Genomic DNA, 27,137 nt, shown 5'->3' with positions numbered 1-27,137 from the left:
TGACACAGACAAACACATGGTGTATAGACATACACACAGGCAAAATACCCATACACATAAAATGAAAATAAATAAATCTATTTTTATTGGGGTTTTTCCTAGACAAGGTTTCACTGTACAGCCCTGGCTATTTTGGGATTCACTGTGCAGACAAGGCTGGTCTTAAACTCAGAGATCTGCCTACTTCTGCTTCCCAGGTATTGGAATTAAAGTTGGGCATCACCATCACCCAGTCCAATGTTTTTAATTAAAAGAAATAAGCTATGAACAAATATTCATTGTGATTTAAGTGTATATTACAAATCATAGTAATATTTAGTTTGTTCCCTTAATATGCTTCTCTGTTTCTCATCTACTAGGAGTATGCATTTTGTAATCAGAGACATGCAATAACATAGACACAAAATATAAGCAGAGGAAGTGAGGGACCTCCGTGGAAGAGGATGTGGTGAGGGGAATGGGGGGTTTCAGGATCAGGTGTGGGGAAAGACAGGAGAGAGCCAGAGAGCCAGGAGAATGAATGAACATATAGCTGTGGGGATTTTTTTTTTTTTTTTGGTTCTTTTTTCAGCTGGGGACCGAACCCAGGCCCTTGCGCTTCCTAGGTAATGCTCTACCACTGAGCTAAATCAGCCCTGGAGGGAATCTTTACAATGCCAGAGACCTTAGGTTGGGGGAGGCTCCCAGGAGTCAATGCAGCTGTGAATCACAGTATGGGGAATATGGAACCTGAAGAGGTCACCTCCTATAGCCAGGAAGGAACACCAATGGAAGGATAGGGTCAGCGACCCACCCACAAAAAATTTGACCCAAAACTTGTCCTGTTTAAAAGAAATGCAGGGACAAAGATAGAACAGAGACTGAAGGAATAACTGACCAATAACTGGCCCAAATTGAGACCCATCCCATAGGCAAGCATCAATCCTGACATGATTAATAAATACTCTGTTCTGCTTGCAGATAGGAGCTTAGCATCACTGTCCTCTGAGAGACTCCACCCAGCAGCTGACTCAGACAGATGCAGAGACCCACAGTCAAACATTAGAGCTGGGGGTTTCTTATGGAAGAGTTGAGGGAAGGACTGAGGCCTTAAGGGATACACAGGGAAGACCAACAGAGTTAATTAACCTGGACCTTTGTTTCTCACAGACTGAAATCCACTAACCAAAGAGCACACATACACAGGCTGGACCTAGGCCTTCCTGCACATATGTAGCAGATGTGTAGTTGTGTAGTTCAGTCTTCATGGGAGTCCACCAAAACCTGGAGCAGAGGCTCTCCCTAAATCTGTTGCCTGTCTATGGAATTCGTTCCCCAACTGGTCTGCCTTGTTTGACCTTAGTGGGAGAGAATGCATCTAGCTCTGCAGAAACCTGATGTGCCAGGGTTGGGGGATACCTACAGGGGGCCCTACCCTCTCAGGGAAAGGGGAGGGGGAGGGGAGAGACTCCATGGGGGTGGGGCTGGGAGGAAGCAATTGGGTTGTAGAATGAATGAATGAATAAATGAATGAATAATAAAGATTCTATCAGTCTTTGTTCTTCTATCCCCCCCTTCCCCCCATTATAAGATTTTAAAGGCATTTACATCTTTGTCATTTTAATTTCTGGTGGCAATCATATATTCTCGTTTCTTTTTAACTTACCCTTTTCCTACTAACCCTCTCAAGTGTTCACTAATTAATTATATCGATATTAGATAATTGGACAACAGTGAGTCCACCCTGACTCACAGGTTTGGAGTAGTACCAGGAAACTATTTGGCTGATTAAAAATGTTCATTACTGATCATTTCAATATTTGTACATTTTTGCATTAGCCTCCAAAAAAAATGACACACACCTGAATGTTTTAAGACTAAAGATAACCTGAGTGTAGTGGGACATACCTTTAATCCCAGACCTATATGGAAGAGACAGGGTGATCTCTGAATTCAAAGCTTGGTCTACATAATGAGTTCTAAGCTAAGCAGGACTACCTTGTCTATCTCTCTCACTAAATAAAAGGGAAAAACTGGAAGGTTACACATGATTATTGACACCTAGAAAGGAGAATGGGATTTCAGAGAATATTGGGAATATATATATATATATTTTTACTTTTATTCAATATAGTGGTAGCCCATCTCCATACTTCACAAGGGTCTTGCTATGTATAGAATTTATTAATAGCTGCTCGGGGGCTGTAGCTCAGTGACAGGGCACTTGCCTAGCTTGCACAAGGCCCTGGGTTCAATTCCCTAGCACTTCAAAAAAAGAAAAGAAAAAGACAATAGTTGCTCAAGGATTTCTCCTAGGAATTCCTATTTTCACTACATCCAAATGAATAATCAGCTTGTTAAAGTACTGCCACCATGTGGCACTCTGGGTTCACTGCACCCTGAAGAAGTCTCTATTTCAAGATAGCCTTTTATTGTGGTTAAAAGAAGCTTGTGTTCAAACTAAGGTCAGTATTATCTAGATATACACCAAAACCCGATGAGGACACATCAGAAAAAAAAGCAAGCAAACAAACAAGCTACAGGCCAAGAGCCTTGATGAACACAGACACAAAAATCCCCAATAAATTATTTTCAAACTGAATTAAATAGCACATAAAAATAATAAGCCATGATTAACTTGATTTTACTTTTGGTGTGTCAGGATGGGTCAGTGTACACAAATGAATAATGTAGTACAGTACATCAATAGGATCAAAGATAAATATCCCAGGATAATCTCAATAAATGTGGGACAGGACTCAGATATGTCTTGAAGAAATTAGGAACAGGAGGATCACATCGCTACTTGATAAAGGTTATATATACAGTAAGTACATAACCAGCATAATATTGAATGAGAGACTGGAAGAGCTTCTTGTAATGAAAATGAAACATTCTTCGTAAATATACTACTGAAATCTTATGCATGGTAATAAGGTAAGACAAATAAGAAACAAAGAGCACCAGTGGAAGGGGAAGCCCTTGGTCCTGCTAAGACTGAACCCCAGTGAACATGATTGTTGGGGAGGGCAGTAATGGGGGAGGACGGGAGGGGAACACCCATAAGGAAGGGAGGGGAAGGTTAGGGGATGTTTGCCCGAAACCGAAAGGAATAACACCCAAATGTAAATAAGAAACACTCAAGTTAATAAAAAAAATTTTAAAAATTAAAAAAAAAGAAACAAAGAGAAAGAAAAACAGGCTGTGATGGTTCTGTTGGTAAAGGTGCTTGCTACCAAGCCTGACAACCTGAGTTCATCCCCCAGAATCTATATGGTGGAAAGAGAGAATGGATTTACTACTCCAGACCTGTGAGTCAGGGTAGACTCCTACAATTTGTCCTCTGACCTCCATACAAATACCTGTGGTACAAGTGCCTACCACTCCCCACACAAAAAATTAATAAATGTCATTTTTAAAGTAATAAACCCCAATCACAAATATATAAGAATATCCTGAAATAAATCTAGGCAAGGAGACAGGAGATCAAAAGATGAAAGACTAGAAAATGAAAATTATAAAACACTGAAAACCAAAAACAACAGCAAAACCTGTAGCTAGATACTCCAACATAGGCAGACCTCCCAGTTTCTTGGACTGGTCAAGTAAGAATTATAAAATGATCACATTTCTGGAAGCAATCTACTTATTAAATGTAATCACTATCACATTGTTCAAAAAATAGAAAGAAAATCTTGAAATTTATATATTAAAGCACAAAAGACCAAAACAGTCAAAACAATCTTAAGAAAATGTGTAGTGCCGAAGGTTGTTGTGGAGTGTCCTGGTGCTGTTGGTATTTTGATGTTAGTTCTGCTTCCTCAATGGGCTGCTCAAATGAGAAGTGGATCATGTACTGAGGCGACTTCATGTGAACCTTATGCCCATTTTAACTGGTCAAATAAAAGCTAGAGCCTGTGATTGGGCAGTGGAAGGGAAAGGAAGAGGCTGAGGTTTTAGAGAGGGGGAAGAGAGGAAGAAGAGAGGCAGTTGAGACAGCGGGAGATGGAGAAAGAGGAGGTGGAAGGAAGATAGAACAGAACCAATGGCCTGGAGAAGCCACAAGTAGCAAGGGACCTCATAGCTGGGGAACAGAGTAATGTAGTGGTAGATCTGCCCAATCTAGGCCCGCAGCTTATAAATACTGTCACTGAGTTGTGTGTTCTCTGAATGGGCTTATTGGGGTTAGAGATTTACTACAACAGAAGGTACTATAATATTTTATTTCAAAACATACTACAGAGTATTAGTAACAAAAAATATAGTACTACTGGTAGAAAACCAGACACACATACCAAAAGAATAGAGTCCAGAAATAAACCACACATCTATAGCCAGCTAATCCTTAACTAAAGCAAAACAGGCAACCGATACCATTATGTTTTGGTACAAGTAACCGCAAAAGGTTATGTCCCTAGTTGGTAATGCTAGGAGTGACTGAATTGTGAGGGTCATGATCAATGCTTAATCCATTCATGCTCTTAAATCTGTGTCTCTTGTACACCACTAAGAGGTGAGCCACTTTCTTCTACCATGATGCTCTGTTTCACCAGAAGCAAGGGAGGCAGATGGCCATAGACTAAAGCCTCTGAAACAAAGAACCCAAATCTTTCTTCCTTAAAGTTGGCTTGCTCAAACATTTAGTAGCAATGATGAGTGATGTATAATATCCATATACTAGAAAAAGTTCATCCTGAAATTGTGCTGAGAAAACTGGTTCTATCCACATGCAAAACATTACACATATATCCTTAGCGCTCACTAAACAATACTCACTCAAAACGGGAAAGAAATTAATGTCACAACTATTGTTTTGAAACTATTAGAGGAAACTATGTGAACTACTTCAAGACGTAGGCATAGCAACAATCTCCTCAAAATGATTCTAATAGCTCAGGAAATAAAATCAAGACTCAACCCATGGAGGGGTAACAACTTAAAATTCATCTGCAGAATAAAGGACTCAATTAACAAAAGATGAAAGAAAAACCTGTGCTAGTTAACGTCCAAAATAGACAAAGAACTCAAAAAACGTTAACAGCAAATGAGTAGGTAATTCACTCTCTAAATGGGAAGATAATGTGAACAGACACTATTGAAAAGAAGAAATACAAATACTCCAATAAATACATGAAAAATACTTAGTGTTTACCCATTACAGATGCACAAAAGAAACCTATATTGAGATTCAACCTCAGCCTGGTCAGGAGGGCTATAATCAACAAATAAATAATCAATCAATCAATTACAATGGGCTGAAAAGAATATGGAGAAAAATGATTTCTTATATACTGTTGGTGGAAAAGTGAAGTAGTCCATAGAAAACAGGATTGAGATTCCTTAAACAAAACAAAAGCATCCAAAATTCAAGGTCACCTTCAGCTACATAGCAAGTTTGAGGGCAGACGAAACAGAGATCTAAGGGGCTGGCAAGGTAGCTCAGTTGGTACGTACGAAGCATGATGCCTTGGGTTTAATACCTAGCACTGCCAAAACCAGGCACAGCAGCATACTTGCTTGGAAGCTATCAGGCTTTCTGTTTTGCGAGACCGTTTTTTATGAAAGTGGTTTTCAGATAAGAAAAATGTAAAAGGGCAAACCCCATAAGTGATCTTCTCTTCCTTGTAGATTTTTTTTCTTTCCCTAGGTTCATATCTGAAAGTAGCTATGTATGCAAGTATGTGTTGGAGCTGGAATACTGACAGGAGCAGGGGAGCAAGGCAGACCTGTATGGATTCTGCGGTGAGCTTTCAGGTGAGAGCTTTTGGTGTACACTTTGCTGCATCCTGCAAAGTCACACTGATGAATCCGTCTTCTCTTTAAGTCAAGAGATTCTTCTCCCTGCATGTGGACCATTGTCGCTGGTCTAAGCAAAGAAAGAGAGACAAGACCAATTACAGTGGTGTTATTCCATACCATCTTATCATTTGTGTAAATTTTAATGTTAGCTCCCCTAGAAAAAAAAATAGTTGGAACCCTGTAAGCCATTCTTCGAACCTGGCCATTCTGCTGAGGAAATGCAGCTCCCTGAGAAAGTACTGGAAGTGGTAAGTTTTCCTTGAGTAGCTACGTTGTCAAACAGTGTGAACAAGTACCATTCTTATGCTTAACAAGATACATTTTTCATACACGTTTTGCTCAATGCAAGCTAGTTGCTTCCAAATCGTTTTAAGATTAGAAGACCAGGCTAATTTAAACTTACAGAGAAAAATACTACAAAATTACAATTTATAGGAAATTAAAACCTTTTCTTCAGGGCTAGAATTGATGATATATACAATTAGAATGTAACACTGTTATAACATGTATAAACATGCACATGTATGTACACACTTGTATAGTTCTTGGAAAAAGCAGTTAGTTCACATTTTATTCTCCTCAAACGTTTACTATTGTGTCCTGTCAATTCTATCTTCATATATATATATATATATATATATATATATCTTCATGCACATGTACTTCATGCATTTGTATGCATGCATGGATGTACAGACACACACACACACATACACACACACACACACACACACACACTGTTAGGTACTCACTCATGATGAAATCCCTGCAGACTCTGTAAGGCTGAAGAGCCACTCTCAATTGCGCTCTCATCACTATCACTTGGGAACTCCAGTGGACACATGGAGGCGGGGTCAACTTTGACTGAAAACAAAGAAAGGGGGTTACTGTAGACCAGGGTGTGCTGCTCCCTATAATTATTTCAGGATTCCCGGTTTGTCCCATATTGAGAAGTGGACATAAGGTAGATCATTTAAAAAAGAAAGAAGAGGAAGGCAGTAGCTTCTCAACCTTTTTTTTAGCGTAGGAAGGGGCAGAGGTGTCTTTGAAAGGAGGGCAGCTGTCCTTTTAGTGAACTTCCCAAGGACACAACCTAGGCCTCAGACTCCTGGGAAAGGGTCTACAGAAAAGACAGCTTCAATACATCCTGGAGGCACTGAAGTTTGTCACTAGTTCCCTGTCATGAGAGAATTCCTAGGATTATGCCAACATTTATGACAGTAAAAGGCTGATTGTAACATCACGCATATGCTGACAATAACTATTTCAAACCACGTCAGAAGCAACAGACCTTTTTTTTATTATTTCTGACTATGAACAAAAATAAATATAATTATAGAAAGGGAACTGTGTTGAGGTCAACGTTTCTGACTATGAACTAAGATAAATATAATTGTAGAAAGGGAACTGTGTTGAGGACAATGAAAGACAGGACTTAACTTCTACCTTCTCAATTCTGAGCTCACTTCAAACATTAGCAAAGGAAATCACAAGTGCAACATCTACTTGGGCATCATGTTTTAAGACATTCTGAGCAAATTCATGAAATTGAATCTCTATTTTAAAAAGGTAGGAGGGGGGGATTTAGCTCAGTGGTAGAGTGCTTGCACTAGCAAGCAACAAGGCCCTGTTGGTCCTCAGCTCTGGAAGAAAAAAAAAAAACCTATAAAAAGGTAAGGGTTGGGGATTTAGCTCAGTGGTAGAAAACCCAAGGCCCTGGGTTTGGTCCTCAGCTCCAGAAAAAAGGTAGGTTTGTTTTTGGTTCTTTTTTTATATCAAAAGAAGGCAGAGAACAGAGTGTAGTAGTTGGGTACTTATTTAGTACGTGTGAGATGCTTGATTCAACTAGGAGTACTACAAAACACAGATCGATGGTAACATATGAAACTCAAGCACTTTGAACCTTGCTCAACAAACAGTCTGGGTTAACAACTGCTCAGTAGCCCTGTGGCGGGTGGGTGTCTCTGGATAGGTGCACAGGCACATCAGAACACAGTCTTCTGGAGAACTTCTACCTCTATTAGGAAAAGGCCCTCATACTCTTGAAATCAAGTACCATCTTAAAAGCAATCAAGCCTTAAAAGGAGGGTTATATAGGTGTCAACTAACGAGCTGCACAGGAAATAGGACTATACTGCAGATACTCTGAGACAGAGACCAGGGAAGGTGTGCTGGTGACCAGAGCTAAGTGTGCCTAAGTATTGGTAGTGGTAGGAAGGTTGACTTTTCTATCAAAGCTTTTCTACCAAATGGCACAGGGAAAAAAAAACAGCACAATAATCTACGAAGTCCCAGGGATAGACAGTGTCTTGGTGAGCATAAACTTTTTTGTTGTTTAGTTTATAATTTAACTCAGTGTTCGCATCTTCCATTTTGCTTTAAATCGCAATATTTTAACTATAATGTTTAAATGATTTACACCATTAGATAATAGTATATGAAGATTCTAGGAAGATACATATTATTTCACTCAAGAACATGCATCCCTGTTTGAGAAATATGGTCTAAAGGAGATCAATTATACGTTCTTTTGTGATAGGGTCTCTTTATGTAAACCAGGCCACACTTGTGACCTTGCTATGGAACTTGCTATGTAGTCCAAGACTAGCAGGGAATTCAAATCATCCTGCCCAGATTCTCAAGCTATAATCTGAGACTATAGATACATACCAAAACATATAGCTCATTATTCATTCTTAAGTATTATACAGAAATTATTTTTAAACACCTTAAAAAAACTATAATTAGGACATTCCCCTTTGGAACACTGTCCCTCAAAATTGCAAATGGTGAAAAGAGATGAGACAGGCTGAGGAAGGGAAGATCCCTGAAGGTGCAGTGACTTGAGGAAACAGTAAACTGCTCGCTTACCTGATCCAGCACTTTTGCCATCTCCTCCAATAAGTGGGACAGTAATGGCTGCAGGGCTCCCATCTGCAGGCAAACTTGTATAGACCATCGGCAAAGACTGAACCACCAGCGGGATTGTCTTTAGTCCAGTCATCTTATTTGGCAAACTGACTGAGGGGATGGTGTGGATCACATGTAAAATCGGCTGGCCACCGGTCCCCTGAGAGGAGGCCAGGATAGAGCCTGGAGTGAGAACAGTCGGAATGGCTGCTGAAGTGACTGTGTCGGCTGAAGTAGACACCATAATGGCTTGAGGTGCAGTCGGTGGCTTGGGAGGGCGGATTGGAGCTTGCAGCATGCTAGCAGGCTGGAGCGGAGCCTTCGGTTTGTGAAAGGAGAGATCAACTGGTTCCACCTGGGGCGTATTGAAATCACTCTCCAGGAGCTCTTCTGGAGGCTCAATCTTGATGTCATTAAACAGAGCTGGGTTCTCCATTGGGCTGGCAGCCAGGAATGGTGGAGAAGTCATATTCCTTCTGTCTCCTCTCACAGAAGGATCTCTGGTTGGAACAGGGCCAGTGACCTAAAACACAATTACAAGGGGAGACAGCCACCATTGGTACTTTAAAGAGACATGGGAACAATGAAAGCTCCACTCTCATGGAAAAGATACATGATGCTGAAAGAAATCAAATAGTAATACACTAAAGAATAAAAAGGAAAGAGAACGTTATTAAGCGCCATTGTTGAGTACTGGTATTTTGATAGCATACAACTGATAAAAATCCTTTGCTTAATTTTTCACAATCAAAGATCTAAAATGAAATTCCATTTTCACTTGAAAAATCCAATAAAAGAATATTCATTTAGAAAATAGCTCTTCAAATAAAAAGAAAAAACGAAAGAAAGGGGGAAAAAAAACATTTTACACAATGTTCCTGCAAAAGCATTGTGCTAAGTCCACTGACAGCATTTATGAAAAAGGCACAGCTAAGAAGTACATATGAGCTATAATGCCGGGGTAATATGAGTAGCTTATAAATCATGCCAAATGAAGTGATTTGACATATGAACAAGAAGCCTCAGACAAACAAAAGAGGAAGTGGATGTGGCACGGTTGTACATCACTTGCCTAGCAAAATCAGTCACAGGTTCCATTTCCAACAGGAGAAGGGTTTGTTGGGGCGGGGGAGGGGGTAGGTAATTTGTTCTATCTAGAGGAGACGGTGACATTTTAGATGAGTCAGAGTTAATAGGCTCTCTCACAGAGAGAAAAGGGGTAAGAGTAACACTTCTATTTGCAATGGTGTACTAGCAGGCTCTATGCACAGGGAATGTGATACAGGGAAATTGTTGATTTTACAGGCAAAATTCTAAATTATAGAATATTTAAAAAAATAAATGCATGCCTGTAATCCCATCAATTACAAGGCTGAGGAGGAAGAGGCTAAAGAAAGGAGATTCCCAGTTTGAGGCCAGCCTGGGATATATAGTAAGACTTAGTCTCAACACACAGACACACTCACACAGAGAAACACACACACACACACATACACACAGATAGAGACAGAGGCACAGAGACAGAGACATTTGCATACCCATATTCACTGAAGCTCTATTCATAATAGCCTCAAGACATGCATGAAATCTGTCCAGCAACTGATAAAATGATGGAATAGTATTCATTCCCAAAAGGATTACAATCCTGTCACTACTTCAACCAAGATGGAATTGGAGATCTATATTTTAAATAAAAATAATGGAGGCACAGAAAGATAAGCATGGCGTGATCCTACTCTGTGTGGAATCTTATAAAAGCTCAATCTGTACAAGTTGGGAGCACAAAATTTGACTACCAGAGCTTTGGGACAACGGAAGGGAGAAGGATGGGCAAAGAATGATCAAGACTTACCAGTCTGGTTTGATAAAAGCAAAGAACCCCAGAATTCCATCTCATAGCATATTGTGTGGCTACATACATCATTGGGCTAACCATTAAGAATGCTTACTGCTCTTGCAGAAGACTTGGTTTCACTTCTCAGCACCTACGTGGCAGCTCACAGGAACCTGTAATTTCAATTTTAGAGGCAACCAACATAATTTTCTGCCTCCAAATACACTGCATGCACATGTATTCATATAGGCTCACATGCATACAAATAAATATAAATTTAAGAAACAGAAGATTCTGGAAAATTTCATGATAAAATGCTAAATGTTTGAGGAATTTAAGTATATTATTCAATGTATACAGATATCCAATTGTTATGTGGCACCATATTAATATATATGAACTTGTTTTAAATTCATCAGTTAAGACAGTTAAAAATCCTAATGGGTATTGAATATGTAATATGCAACATAAAGTCCTAACCTAATTAAAGTATTTCTAAAAATTGTACCTAATCAAATGTCCAGGATGCTGTGTACTGTGTATACAATAGCCAAGCAACATAAATCATGAAAATAACCCTTGAGATGGCCATGCCACAAAGAAGTTAAAGGAAAGTTCAAGAAATGTCTGGGTTATAGAAGAGTAGAGGGACACGGGCAAATCTTTCTGCCCAATGACAAGACAGCAGTGATAGAGGAGTACTGCATTTAAGGATACCAGAAAAGACACAAATAGAACTGTGTTGGTAAGACATTAGGAGAAATGTCACTACTGGCTGAATATATGATGGTATTAAAGAGTTTTTGTTAAACATAAGGTATGCTGAAAACTACCATAGTAGTAACTATTATTTTTAATCGATAAAAAGCAAGGGCTTTAATTCTGAAAGAAACCAGGAATATGAAGAGGTAGTGACCTCTTGCTGTGACGTCATTTACAGACCCCTACCACCCCAAGAACATTCTGGGAACACAGGCACAGAAAAAAATCTATACTCAACCTCCAGAACTCAGCCAGACTGCCATCTGCTTTTCTCCTCTGCTTGCTGAGACAATGTTTTCTTGACTTAGAAGCCTCATGTCAACTCAGGCCTTGTGTTAATTTTTTTCACTGTGCTTCTCCATATCCTTTCTTCCACCATTTTATAACTATCTAAAGCAAACAATAAGGGGTTGGGGATTTAGCTCAGTGGTAGAGCGCTTGCCTAGGAAGCGCAAGGCCCTGGGTTCGGTCCCCAGCTCAAAAAAAAAAAAGAAAAAGAAAAGAAAAAAAAGAAAAAAAAAAAATTTAAAAGCAAACAATAACTTGTGGGATTAACCCCCTTTTGTGAAAGGAGGATCAGAAAAATCCTGTTAGCAAGAGTAGGGTGGAGGTGAAGATTACATCAATGAAGCCATCAGGGATTGCTTTACAGGGGCAAAAGAGATGGCTCAGTGGTTAAGAGCATGTGGTGCTCATTCAGAGGACCCAGCTTCAGTTCCCAGCACCCACATCAGGTGGCTCACAACTACCTGTAACTCCAGTTCAGGGGATCCTATGCCCTCTTCTGGCTTCTGGGGGAACATGCATACTCATGGTGTACACACACATACACGCACTCACACACACACACACACACACACACACACACACACACACACACAATTTTAAAAAAAATTGTTTTACTAAACATGGCTTTACTGACCTGTGGACCTCCCTAATCAATGGAAGCTACCATTTTCCTATATTCCTATGTGTCTCTGACTTACTATCTTCATTCACTGGGAGAAGTAGAATCAAAAGAATCTGTTAGCAGAGTAGGAAGGCCATCCATGTCCACAGGTTGGTTTGTATGTTTGACTAATTTTTTTCTACCATGGCTTTCGATGATACTGAAATCCCAATAGAAGCATTTGCTGTAAGATGTAATATTCTCTCTTTTTTATTCTTCTTAAAAAGTTTTACTTTTATCTTTAATTGTGTATACATCTATGTGTATGCACATGCGAGTCTAGGTGTCAGTGAAGGCCAGGTGCTGGGAACTGAAGCTAAGTCCTTTGCATGAGCACCAAGTGCTCTTAACCACTGAGCCATCTCTTTAGCCCCAGTAAAGCAGTTCCTGATGGCTTTATCGCTGTAACATTCAGCTCCACCCTGTTCCTGCTAACAAGATTTTACTGACCACCCTTTCACAAAAGGGCATTAATTCACTTATGAAATGATGAAAGAGTGAATATGGAGAAGCACAAGGAGCTTGAATTTCCTGGACCTAGAGTTACCCATGGCTGTGAGCTGCCTGATATAGGAGGAACTGAACTCAGGATCCTCTGCAAAAACAATGAACCACTGGAGCATCTCCTCTGCCATACACAGTATTTTCTTTAATAAGATCATTGGTGCTGAGGTATAAATAAACACAGCAAGAAAATACCTAGTTAAAATTGTAATGGGTTTTCTAGAGTCCATGCTTTGGGCCTAGAATTCTACGAAAGCCAAAATTCTGAGTCTTTTAAGATTCATTATTATTATTTTTTAATTATGCGTGTGTGGGTCTGTGTGTAGGTATGTGCTCTTCAAATAGGTACCCCAGAGGAGTCAGATCCTCCAGAGGCTGGAGTTACAGGTGGTTGTGAACTACTCAACAACAGCACTACAAATTCTTAACTGCTGAGCCATCTCTCCAGCTAAAATTCTGAGTCTTAAATATAAAATGGAGACTATTTTATAAATTCCCTCTTTTGCCAAGGCCATTTCTAGGACAAAGAGTGATGCCTATGATAACACTATCAGCAGGAGGGCTCGTGCTGAGCTGTTATATGTCTACAGTAATTCACTTTGCTGAAAACATTATTCCAAAATATCCAAAATGGGGCTGGAGAGATGGCTCAGTAGTTAAGAGCACTCACTGTCAGCTCTTCCAGAGGTCCTGAGTTCAAAACCCAGCAACCACATGGTGGCTCACAACCATCTGTAATGGGATAGGATGCCCTCTTTTGGTGTGTCTGAAGACAGCAACAGTGTACTTATATATAATGAGTAAATAAATCTTAAAACAAAGAACATCCAAAGTGGAAACTGAACAAAGAAAGTACAGAAACAAAGACATACTCATTGCTCTGATGAAAGAGAATGTTACAGGCCCTGTTCAAACAATCCATCCTGGTTTGTCAATTTCCCACCCAAACTGTCTGCAATGGTGCTTAAATCACTGCTCTCTCTTGCTCCATGGCTTTGAAACAAATGTTAGGTAGTTATTTAACCTTAGTGCTTTAGTAGCTTCCTCAGAGAATATCATCACGTTTTCCTTCTTGGATATATTGATTTCATGTGTGCTTATTATGTGGAAATGAATCCAGCCTATAACAAGTATTTCCTGGGTGTTAATGCTTCTCCGAGCAAGCGTCTGAAGAGAATGTACTAGAGAGCAGTTGTCAAGGCTCTTCTTATTTTCATTCCAACTGCTGTGCAGCTCGGTCTTCATGTGGGTCCCCTAACAGCAGGAGGAGGGGCTGTCTAGGACTGTGTTGCCTGCCTTTGGATCCCTTTTCCTTAAATGGGATGCCTTGTCTATGCACAATAAGAGAAGATCCTCCTAGTCTTACTGCAACTTGCTATACCAAGGCAGGCTGATGTCCAAGAAAGGCTTTCCCTTTTCTGAGGAGAAAGGAAGTGGGGTGCAGGGAGGGGAGACAGAGGGACTGAGAGGAGGGGAGGAAGAGGAAGATGCAATTGGGATGCAATTAAATAATTCATACATTTAAATAATGCAAAAAGATAATCATTCCATATTTATCCACCAGCATAAGCAATGCTTTTGTTTGCACGTACTGATGATTATCTTTAAAATATAATCAAAATAATTTTTGTAAGAATCTTGATAGGCAGAGCGATTTTTCCTATATTCTGTATAAAACAGTCACTATGGTACAAAAAAAGTAAAACAAAAAATAAACAACAACAAAAACAACAAACCCCATGCACTACCTGCTTTAATTTCTTGTTCTACACAACAGGTCCTAGTTGGAGACACTAAAGAAGAGTAATGCAAGCAATGAGTTTACAGCTCTAGGATTTCAGTGACTCACTAGGATGACTAAGGATAGGCACCACATTCTATTCCTCATTGAATACAATGACTACAGATTTGAAAGCCCACAGGAAAATTGATGTAAAGCTCTGCTATAAGATTTCTCATGTTAACCTATGTTTCTCCTCCTTCAATCCTGCGAGCCAGTTTCAGAGTTTGAGTGTCCACTAGTCAATAATTAACCACTCCCCAAAGAGAGAATGGCTGCTGCCTTTTCCCATTTGTTATGGTAAAGCTTGAAGCTACAGTCTCCCAGTATTGCTGCTTCTGTGAAGAAGGCTATGTGTGAACAGGCCAGAAACTTAGGAATGGTGTGAAGGATATTTTACTTCCCACAGTCCTCCTTAAATGCCCAGGATCCTAGTCAGATTTTAATAAATTAATAAAAAAACAGTATTTAAGTCTGCATTTTTCTTAAATTTGTTACTGACAAATTACCAGAGATCACAGAGAAAGGCAATTCTACAAAGAAATCCGGGAAAAAAAATGGTCACTTTCATAAAATACTAGCTCTTGAACATCTGATGAAGACAGCCTTGGCTTCGGGAGAGTAAGGGAAATCAAGTGAGGGAAACCAAACTGTTACTTTTCATTTATTTGAAATAGCTCTGATGTGGAGCTTTAATGCAGGAAGGCAAGACAAGAAAGAAAATGAAAGAACAAAATACTGCAGGCAGCCCAGTAAGTAGAAAGGAGAGGAAAGAGTGTTGTCATGGTAACAAGATAAAACCCAGGCTCCTCCCCAAGAGAAAGATAAAAGCTGTTTTTGTACACAGGTCTCTTCTAGCTTTGCTGTGGGTTTAGACTAATCATTTTCATGCCTGGGTGCACTTGTGTGTGCGTACACATATATTATGCACATTCATTATTTTGGTCGAAAAGACGTTTAACCCTCCGAAATTCCAATCCTGCTCCAATAATGCCATGATGTGTTTCAGTATTAAGAGAAAAATGGATGGAGATGAATATTATTAAAAGGTTAAATTTAATCTAAACCTAGAGGAATTTTGAATCTTACATCCCCATCATCTCAACGGCATTAGGAAATAAAGCACTATTGGACAGTTCCTCTTTATACACACTAATGAAGGTGACAATTTTAAGAGACTAGAACACTAACAAAAGCACCGGGAGTCAAGGGGGGAGGTTCAAGATCGGAAATGCATATACCTGTAATCTCAGAATTCAAGGGGCTAAAGCTAGAAGATATTCAGCTCCAGGGTACCCTAAACTATATAAGAGCCTTTCCCAGAACACAAAAACAGAGACAAAATGCCAGAATATACACATATACACATATGTATATATGCATAGATGAATTCTAGATATTTGTTTGTATGCAGCATGAAATTAAATTAGCATCCAGCTTGAAATCAAAAATAAAGGGGCAAATAATTTCTTTTGGAAATGATTGCTTTAAATGATACATGATCAAAATTATTTTAACAACTGCATTCTTGTATTATATATTTGAAAAGTAACTGAAGAGTGGTCATCCAAAAAAATTTGGTCACATCTTAGTGCCCAGAATCAATGAATATCACCAATTTGGGAAAAGGATCATTGCAAATAGAATTATGAATTTTTTTAAGGCAGGGGCTCTCTGTAGCCCTGGCTATCCTGGAATTCACTCTGTAGACCAAGCTGGCCTTGATCTCATAGAAATCCACCTGCCTCTACCTCTCAAGTGCCGGGATTAAAGGTACGCGTCACCACTAGGCAGAATTATGGATCTTAAAGAAACCATTCTGGATTACCTAGGAGGTGGGAGTTAGTGGTCAGTGATGTGAATGCACAATCAGATAGCAGAGTGATAAGGCCATATCATATGCCAAGGGATCTCTCTGCACCTACTAGATGTGTGAAGACAAGGAACCTATTTTCTGACGTGAACATTTTGGTAGTCCAGGACAGTAGAACAACTTGTTTTGAGACTTCTGTTTCTAGGATTCCTCAAAAATAGATTTCTGTTATCTTATTGGCCACAATGGACAGATCATAACTACCTGAAACTACTCCAGCTCCAAGGGCACCTGCACGCCAGTATACATAACTACATAAATACACACATCTACATTCAATTAAAAAAGTAAATCTTAAAAAGGGAAAAATGTAAGGGAAATGTTAGGTATAAGTGACATAACAACTGAAGATAGTAAATGTGAAGTTTAAGAGATAAAAATCATTGATAATAAGATATGAGATATTTCATGCTGCTGACAATATGAAGAAATAAGTAAAACTAATGAATGACTGATAGAAATAAATTAGTATTCCAGGAGTATGAGTGTACTAGGTATTTATGGGCATTAGACTGTTGGAGAAAATTAACTGTGGTGTGGATTAGACACACTTAGTTTCAAACCTGATGGACAAAAAGAAGTTTAATAAAATATGCCACTGGAAATCTCTCTGAAATGTTTGGTGTGTATGTGTACATATGTGGATATATACGTATATACAGCACACACATCCATCCATATAAATGCTAGATATTAATATGGAAATATTGTTCATTAGGAGATGTGGCAGATCTTACAGAGTTTTAGAGGAAAGTGTGATTACTTGTAGGTGATACCCAGCTATTGAGGGGCAAAGTTTCTTGATGCAGCTTACTTTCAAAGTAAAATGTTTGGTGTGTGTGTGTGTGTGTGTGTGTGTGTGTGTGTGTGTGTGTGTGTGTGTGTGTTTGCGTGCATGCATGCATGTGTGACACACACACACACATATGCTCAGAGGGGGGGGAGGGAGAGGGAGAGGGAGATGGAGAGAGCGATCGAGCATATAAAATGTTAAAAAATCAAAGGATATACATGGGAAGGGACATGTATAACACAATAAGATACTCATAAGTTTCAAACAAGAGATTCCACTTCAAGAAAACTAGAAACTAGACCTAAAAGATTATGAGAGCCAAATGCTCCCTTGTATTAGGTATGTCTACAGAAATCTAGAAAACAGAGAGCAGCACGTGTGTCCTGAGTTAGAAAGCTTTCTTTTAGTATTATTTTGTATTACTATGACCAAAGCTCCAGTGATAATTTGCAACAACTAGCAAGTTTTTGATGTACTAATAGCTTCTAAATGGCAGCAGCTACAAAGGTAAACAAGATATTAAATTCAGTTTAACATCATTAAAACATTATGAGGATTCTCATCCAAATGCATACGTAACTTAGATCCAATTATATGCAATAGACCAATCATTCACTGATGGAAAATGGGAAGCAAATTCCATTCAAGACCAGGTTAATCTACATACTGAGTGCCAGGCCATCAACAGTTATATACTGAGGAATGACCTCAAAGGTACATATGTACGAACACATACATACACACATACACACACAGACACACACACACACACACAAACACAAACACACACACAGCATAGATGACTTCTAAACTAAGGAACAGAAATTCATCACTATGGTCATACTACTAAGAGCAAAAGAATCAGATAAGTACAATAAACAAATTTGGATATCCAATATACATGCAATTTTGACAGATTTTTCCACATATCTCTGACTGTATTTGGGGCTCACTTATGTAATGCCTTATAACTCAACCCTGAACAAACAAGCATCATACCATGCCTATAATTCTAGAACCCAAGAGCCCAGCAGGAGGTTTGCTAGGAGTTTGAGGGTGCCCAAAGTTATACAGCAAGTTCCAGCAAGAACCTATCTCAAAAATACTTTTTCACATCATTTAAAACCAGTTTTCTTTTCTGTAAAATGTGAACATTGAGACTGGTGATAATTTAATGTTATATGACAATTTAGCAGGGTTATAGTGTCAGATGTCTGGTTAAACATTTTTCTAGATGCTTTTGGTTTTTTTTTTTTTTGTTTTGAGACAGGGTCTCATTATGGAGCTTGATATGTAGATTAGGCTGGCCTTGAACTCATGAAGATCTGAGTGCCTCTACCTCCTGAGTATTGGGATTAAGGCATGGGATACCACAACCAGTTTCTTTTTATCCCTCAATAAAACAAATATTTTACATGACTATTGGAATAAGCTGTTCCCATAAAGTGAAGAGACTTCAATCAATAATGAGAGACCTTCATAAAACGAAGACTAAGCCTCACAGGCATACCTGGGAAGATGAAATTCTAATAGAGAAGTTTTCTCCATCAGATTGTCCTGTGAGCAGTTAGTGGGGGCATTTCTTAATGACTGATTTGGGAGGGGCGATCACTGGGAAGGTGAGGCCTGGGTTATAAGCAAAGCAAGGGAAGGGAAGCCAAGTAGTGTTTTCTCAGTGGCCTCCAGATTCCTGCCTTCAAATTCCTCCCTTGGCCTTCTTTGATTGTGAAGTATAAACAAATAAACCCTTTCCTCCAAAAGTTATTTTTTGGTCATGCTGTTTATCATAGCACCAGAGACGCAAACTAGGACACCAAGACTAGTTTTCACATTGAAAGACAAAATTGCTTTTGTTTTGTTTGTCTGTTTTGTTTTGGACAGGATCTTTTTATGTAGTCTAAAGTGGGCAAAAAACCCCATTTTCCTGGTTCAATCTGCTTAGTATAGGGGTTATAGACTTGCACCACCACATTTGGTACAAGAATTCTGCCAACAGTGTTTGGAGACTTGAAACAAAACTCTATAGTGTGCTGATCTAGTCCATCAGGTTTAGGACTTACCATACTTCTATAATGATAGGAGCCAATTTCTTTTAAAAACTATATATATATAATATATTATACTATATATATATATAATTATATAATGCATTATATAATACATTTTATATAATATATTTTATGTAATATATTATATTTACACACGTCTCTATTCTTTCTACACACACACACACACACACTCATTCTCCTCACACACACATACACATTCTTTTCTCTGTCTCTGTCTCTGTCTCTGTCTCTCTCTCTCTCTCTCTCTCTCTCTCTCACACACACACACACACACACACACACACAAAAAGTAGTGTATTAGCCAGGGTTCTCCAGGGAAACAGTTAACAAGGAAATAGGGTCAACAGGATGCTTCTTTAGAGAACCCTAATACACTGTTGAACATGGCTACCAAGGACATTAAATAAAACAAAGCACACAATTTTCACCATACCTAAAATATGGGACAGTGCTAAGTAAATGGTTATGACTCTTCACTAAAGACTACAGGAACGATATGAAGCTATTTCTTCAAGGCTAGGTAGACTCCTTAGTTGGAACTCAAACTCAGACATTCAAATGATTCTGGAAAAATCTACCTTCCTTTTTCCCTTCTCATTTCCTGTACATGTCATTTGAAAATGGAGCTTCAATTCTCCAATGTTTAAGAGATAATCAACACACAAAGCTCACCTGTTTGAATACCTCCATCGAATCACTTTCTGTTTTAATTCGGACATCCATGTTGTTTATGAATTTATCCATATCTAGAAAAGATACAAGGGGAAATAGCTTTTAAAATATTGAACCCAATATAGGCACAGAGTATGACATGTACACTTGGTTTTTACCTGTATGTGCTCTATAAACAGTAAGTGAATCCAGCCTTTTCCACCTAGTCTATTATGATAATCACCAATATAGTTCTGTGGTTTCAAAAAACTTTCCATTCCCAGTCCAGTTCTTGTTTTTGCTAAGGCCTCTGAAATCACTGTATGGATATTTACCCAAGCAGTGCACGCACAAAGCCAAACCAGCAGAGCATTTTTGTGTACACATCTTAAATCGATAAGCCAAGCATAGTTAAAAGCAGTTTTCATCTTCCTCTATAAATAGATGCTCCTCTTACAAAGAGATGGTATTAACGGCTTCATTCAAATATCTTGAACCATAAGTCATCCCATAAAAAGTGCGTGGGGTTTCCTCTGCAACGAGTTTTGTTTATCTACATTTCAATTTCAGTAGAGATGAAAAGAGAGGTTAAGGAATCAAAGCCAAACCTACAGTTTACCTACAAATTAAGTAGTCAGATTTCAGATTACACTTATGCTTCCTCTACCCTGCCTTGTTTTAACCCATAGGAACTGAAGACCACACAACAGATGACTTGTAATTTGTCCTCACTAGAAATAACAACTTGTCAAGGACACTATGACTGCAAAGGAAATAAACTCTGCGCTCCTACAGGTTTTCCTGGCGGCAGTCAATCAAGCTCTTCTAGCTATTGAGCGCCCCCCTCTGGATTATAAGAGAATTATCTGACCGAACACAGATTTTTTTTTTTTTTTTCTGCCATCTCATCTCATTTCCCAACTTAGGAATTGGAAAACCCTTAGCTATTCCTTGTAACATGTCTCACTTCATATTAACAGCACCACTTGCGTGTTTCATACATAATCTCTTCAATTTTATCTACATTTTCCCAATTCTTGTTCGTAATAAAAAAAAAAAAGTCCTCCCCCTTCCTTCCTTACTTCCCCTTTCTTTCTGTGAGATCAGAATAATGTTTTACCCTGCCACGAATTTGCCCGTAGCTCAACCTGGTTTTAAACACAAGCAATCCTTCTACCTTGCCCACCCAAGTGCAGGGATTATAGGGGTAAGTACCACACCTGACCCCTTGCTCCGTTTCCATCACTACCCTGATAAACATTCAGAAATTTGCTGAATAGCTACCATCATTTCAGACAATGTTCTCGAAGTCAAAGTTCTCTTTCATCTGGCTCTAACTGTTCTTATTCCTTAGTATATATTTTCCTCCATGGCTCTAACCATGGGAGACTCTATAGAAGCATTAGGGCTCTGCAAACAATAATGTAAAATCCTATATTTCTAGATGGACAAGTTGACTTAGACAAAGAAAGCTGCGTTTTCGAGTTATACAATGTGACTCAAGAGCATGTAACTCTAAGATCAATGCTCTCTGCTGTGTTTTCTTTGTTTGACTCGAGGAGAGTCCAAAGTGGTAGTATTATGCCTAACATAGCCTCTGCATTTTCAAATGAAACTGGAAACAACAGCTTTCCACTGTAAAAATTCTCTAAATTCTTCCTTTTATTTTGTAAAGAAGTGTCCTTGAGAGTTACTGTTTTTTCAACTAGGAATGGTTTCCTTAGTTCTTGACATTCAACAGATAAAATAATTGATTTCAAATTCATTTTTGCTCTTTTGTGTTGCTATCTCTTGGTTCCTTATATGCAAACCACCCTCTTCCTACTGCATTTATTTTTGAACAGACTCTCAGTTATGTTGTAGCCCAGGTTAGCCGGGAACTCAGAACACCACCCGCTGACTTACCTTCTGAAGTGTTTGGATCAAAACTCTGTAATACTACGAATTGGGCAAGAATTTCTAAGTTCCTTCTGACAATAACCAGCACATAGCTTATTGTAGGACTTAAGTAAATAAGTATACAAGTGTTTACCAACACTTAGCACAGAAACTATTCTCTTAGATTTCCCCTATTCCCTAGTCATACTCCTCTCTGTACCCCTACCACTTAGCAGAGTGGAATGCAGGTAGAGACATATACAGAACTATATCTTTAAGACTTAAAGGCCATGCCCACCTTTAAAAGATCTGATAGCAAATTTAAAAAGCCAGTAAAGTCTTTCTTGCCCTCTCTATTACAATATTTTAGTCAAACGGCATACAGGGGCTATCTGACAATTGAGAATGCTTCAACTGGGCCAGGCATGGTGGTGCAGGCCTTTAATCCCAGCACTGAAGAAGAGGGAGGTGAATCTCTGCGTTTGAGGCTAGCCTAGTCTACACAGAAAATTATGGGCCAGTCAGGGAAACATAATGAAACTAGATGTACTGTGCCCACTGATCACTGACGCAGGCTTAATAAGAACCTAGTTCCTTAGGAGGATAGAGCATTTGGACAATGGAAAGAATCACGTATCCACCTGTATAACATTAGGTAAATAGGTAAAGGGACAACTTCATAATTTCCATTATATTGCTCATATAACGAACCATGAGGCCGTAGCTCACAGAGTTTAGAAGGACTGAATCAATAGAATTTTGGTCCTCTGAGTCCAAGTACAATATAATGGTACCCCAAATCTGATGAGCACCTTCTTTCTAAAAGAGAAAAAAAGGTCTCGTAAAAGGGCAATTTTAAAATAACAGTCTAATCGTTCAGGATAATATTGAGTAGATATCATCCCTTCCTATCCTCTGACAAATAGAGAAGCTGACAACATATATCATGGGCGAACCTTAGTATGAAAAAAAAAGATTGCCAACATATGGTGGCTACCTACATTTCAAGTAGTGAAACACTGTGAAAACAATGGAACACTGTGACTTTTGGAGACTTCATGACCCTTTCTATACTTGGATTTTTCTTTCCTCTGTGCCAAAATACAATCTACGTAAGTTTAACCCTGTCCTTCATATGGTTGTCCAGAAGATAAAACACATGGAATTTGCACACTGCAACTATAAAATCTCCATGTGAGTTTTAAGGATTACTCCTTTAATCTGTGTACTCCATTTAGAAAAATCACAAAAGATACAACAATATGCTCACCTTGTAAAGATCCAAACCAGTTATTAGCACCTATCATTACTTTTATCAGTTCATCTTAACAATCCCAGAGGTTGAAGTTCTGTAGTGTCACTTGTAAACTCCTCAGTTATATAGGTGACAAGTAGCATAGCCTCGGGTTTTCATCTATTTTGTCCTCTCCTCTCATGGTGGTTCTAAGCCCCATTTTCTTTTATACGAGAATAAAATGTGTACTACTGTGGATGCCGTATACACATAAGGGAATACAGGATCGGAGATATCAAGCAATGCTAAAAGCCATGTAAGATGGGAATGAGGGGCTGGATCTGAGTCTGGGTTTGATGCTCAGTATAGACGCTCTTTTTCTACCCAAACATATGAATACTTTCTTCTAAACATGATCTAGTCACCACACTCATGAACTAATAACAGCAGCTGTGGTTACCTGCACAAGACCTGCTAGAAAGTCCAGTGTGAATAGGGAAGCCCACAGGTCTCCACCTCTCAGAAGCTACAGTTACTGAACCTGAGCATTCATTGGGGGTGTGGCCATCAGAATGTTGCACCATGCTCCTTCCAGTAGATGGCTCCACATCCATGCACAAATGGGTAGTAGCGTTAGTTAGACTCAGAAGTTGAGTGGGGAACAGATGGAGGAAAATTGGAAGTAGGGAGAAGAGAGGCGGATATGATCATATTCCATTATATACATGTATAAAATTCTCAAAAATAAGTTTTTAGATGAAAAATACAGCTCTGCACTCTGGAATAGCTTGTTAAGTTGAAAAGAATAACAGAGGTATTTTCATACCTTCGCAGTAAGCTCAGCTGTTGATAAAGAGAGTAAAGGTACCAGACTCACTAATTGTGGTATCATCAGAGAAAATGTGCACCAAATACAACTGGCGCACAGCAGTTAAGTTCCAGCTGAGAAAAAGAATAAAAAGCCACAGCTGCAAAGACTCATTGATCTGTAATATTGTATAAAATCTTACCTTTCATGTAATTATTGGAGAAAATGGAATCTAGACTTTAAATGAAATCCAACTTTAAAATGTTGGCAACTGGCTAATTTTTAGGAGTACAAGATTAGGCAAAGTGGCTTGATTGCCCCCCCCCAAATTTGTATGTGGAAGTGATTTATAGAGACATGGCCTTTATGGAAATAATTCAAAGTAAATGAGGTCATATAGGTAGCACGCTAATCACAGAAAAACAGTCCCCTAAGAAGAAATACAGGAGGTTTCTCCATCTCTTCACTTACACAAAGTACACAGCCAAGAATGAAGCAATGTGAGTTAGGAAGGCAGCAATCGCAATACATCTGGCTATGCTGAGATCCTGATCCCCAAATTCTAGCCCCTGCAACTAAAAACCCAAAACTTGTGTTGTTTGAAGCCGCCAGTTACTGGGATTTTGTTGAAACAGCTTTATATATACTAGCTAAGAGTTTTCATTCCTACAAGAAACACTATAGAAATTTCAAAATTTCCTTAATGTTGATTGACAAAACGGCTTAATAAAACATGTAAACAAACAGTAAAAGTAGAGTCAAAAAGAACAATGAGCATTTTTGTGAACCTAGAGGGAAGTATCTCAAAAGTATATTTTTAAGTAAGAAAAGCAAACAGTAGAAAAATAATGCGGAATGAATTATTACTATTTGTGTGTAAAAGGGAAGGGAAAAATATAATTAAATTACATTCTCAAAAATAAATTTTAGGCACCCAAATCCCGCGTGAGGGACAGATAGACCTTCAGAGGGGCAGACAAACCTGGGAAGCCGGAAGAGACTACTCTCTGCCCATTTCTGACTCTACAGGCATTCTTCCCATCTGGCCCCTGTGCACAGGGTCCTGAGAGAAGGCCGGGCAGGCCCTGCTGGTTGCTGCCCTCATGGAGAGCTGAAACCCAACTCTGAGAAGCGACTCTAGGCCCGAGACCAGAGGTAAGACCAACTTTTCTGCTCCAAGTGACCTGCCTGGTGGACTCAGGACACACAAAGGCAAAGTTCCTCAGGGACAGGGCACTTCCAGCTTCTAGCTGGGGGCACGAACCTTGCTGATCCAGGCCCACAGTTCCATGCTCCCAAACTTTGTGGGCTAGAAAGCTCACCACCCAGACATGTGGGCACTCCTGAGACTGCAGGGCAGGAGAGACGCAGCTTCCCCACCTTTGCCCGCATCCCTGGACAAAGAGCTGTATGGGGCCTCTGGGAAGGGAAGATAGGGTTTACTCAAGCATGGGTGCCCTGCGATACAGACTGGGTCCGGATCTGAAGGGACCCAGTCAAAGAGCTCCCTGCACCCAAACCCCATGGGAGGGAGAGCTAGGCCTTCAGAGGTGCAGACACACCTGGGAAGCCAGAGGAGACTACATTTCTGACTCTAGAGGAAAACACCTAGCACCATCTGGGCCCCCTGTGCAGGGGACACCAGAGAAGGCAGGGCAGGCTGCTGGTTGCTGCCAGAGCTGGAACCCAGCACCAAGGAGCGATTTCAGGCCGAAGACCAGAGGTGAACCAACTTTCCTCTGGTGACCTGCCTGGTGGACTGGGACACACCCCCACAGGAACAGCTGAAGACCAGTAGACAGGAACCACTACACACCTGAAAGCCGAACACTCTGTTCCCATAACTGGTGGAAAGAAAACAGGAAAACATGTCTACAGCACTCCTGACACAAAGGCATATAGGATGGTCTAATCGCTGTCAGAAATAGCAGAAGAAGGTAACACCAGAAACAACCTGATGGCAAGAGGCAAGCACAGGTACCCAAGCAACAAGAAACCAAGACCTACATGGCATCATCAGGCCCAATTCTCCCCCAAAAAACAAACATGGAATATCCAAACACACCAGAAAAAGCAAAGATCTAGATTTAAATCACATTTGATCCATGATGATGGAGGACTTCGAAAGACATTAAGAACTCCCTTAGAAAAGCAGAGAAAACCACAAATGAACAATCCTGAAAATTAAAGGAAAACACAAAAAAAACTTGGAATTAAAAATGACAATCAAACAGATCAAGAAAGAACACCGGCAATAAAGCTAAATAACCCTGGATAGAAAGCCAAAAAGAAGAACAAAAGAGGAGATACCATCACCAGGAATAAAGAGAATCTCAAGAACAAAAGATTCCATACAAATCGCAGAGATGAAGATAATCTCAACAGAAAAAAGCTATTTCAAAACACTGGAAATCAGAAAAGATCATTGACCTCAAGGATAAAAGATAATGGAAAGCGTAAAAAGCTCCCAGCACTCAAAGGACCATAAATATCTTAACAAAATCATAGGGAAAGAAAACTTCCGTACTAATAGAAAGAGATGAAATCCCCAATACAAAAAGCCTACAGAACTCCAAATGGAATTGGACCAGAAAAAACTCCTCCGTCACATAATAGTCAAAACACTAAACGCACAAAATAAAGAAAGAATATTAAAAGCAGTAAGGGAAAAAGGTCAAGAAACATATAAAGGCAGACCTATCAGAATCACACCAGACTTCTCGCCAGAAACTATGAAGGCCAGAAGATCCTGGACTGATGTCATACAGACCCTAAGAGAACACAAATGCCAGCCCAGGCTACTGTATCCTGCAAAACTCTCAATTAACATAGATGGAGAAACCAAGATATTCCATGACAAAACAAATTTACACAATATCGCAACAAAACAAAGAGAAGAAAAGCACACAAACATAACCTCATATCCAAATATGAATATAACAGGAAGCAATAATCACTATTCATAATATCTCTCAACATCAATGGCCTCAACTCCCCAATAAAAAGACATAGATTAACAAACTGGATATAGCGAGGACCCTGCATTCATTCTGCCTACAGGTAACACCTCACAGGGAGACAAAGACAGACACTACCTCAGAGTAAAGGGTGAGAAAACAACTTTCAAGCAAATATTCTGAAAACGTCTGAATCCATTCTAATATCGATTTTCAAAAAGTCATCAAAAAGTAGGAACACTTTTATATTCATCAAAAAAATCCACAATGAACTCTCAATCCTAAATATCTATACTCCCAAATACAAGGGCACCTACATAAATAAAAAAACCTTAAAAGCTCAAAACACATTTGCAC

At 39.3% G+C, this 27,137-nt stretch overlaps 1 protein-coding gene across 2 annotated transcripts in view; it reads right to left on the bottom strand.

Annotated features, from left to right (window-relative positions):
• Positions 1-27,137, bottom strand: part of Klf8 (Kruppel like factor 8) — a 173,240-nt gene that overhangs the window by 2,723 nt on the left and 143,380 nt on the right. For both annotated transcript variants that reach the window (XM_032889654.1, XM_032889653.1), the window contains 4 exons: positions 19,925-19,998; positions 8,650-9,211; positions 6,531-6,642; positions 5,706-5,845 (listed from right to left, as the gene is read on the bottom strand). In XM_032889654.1, coding sequence (XP_032745545.1) covers positions 5,706-5,845; positions 6,531-6,642; positions 8,650-9,211; positions 19,925-19,996 — 886 coding nt within the window. In that variant the 5' untranslated portion in view covers positions 19,997-19,998. The remainder of the gene's footprint in view (positions 1-5,705; positions 5,846-6,530; positions 6,643-8,649; positions 9,212-19,924; positions 19,999-27,137) is intronic.

Source organism: Rattus rattus, chromosome X (assembly GCF_011064425.1).
Source record: "Rattus rattus isolate New Zealand chromosome X, Rrattus_CSIRO_v1, whole genome shotgun sequence".
In the NCBI taxonomy this organism is placed as follows: Eukaryota; Metazoa; Chordata; class Mammalia; order Rodentia; family Muridae; genus Rattus; species Rattus rattus.
This window is presented reverse-complemented; position numbering and strand designations above follow the sequence as displayed.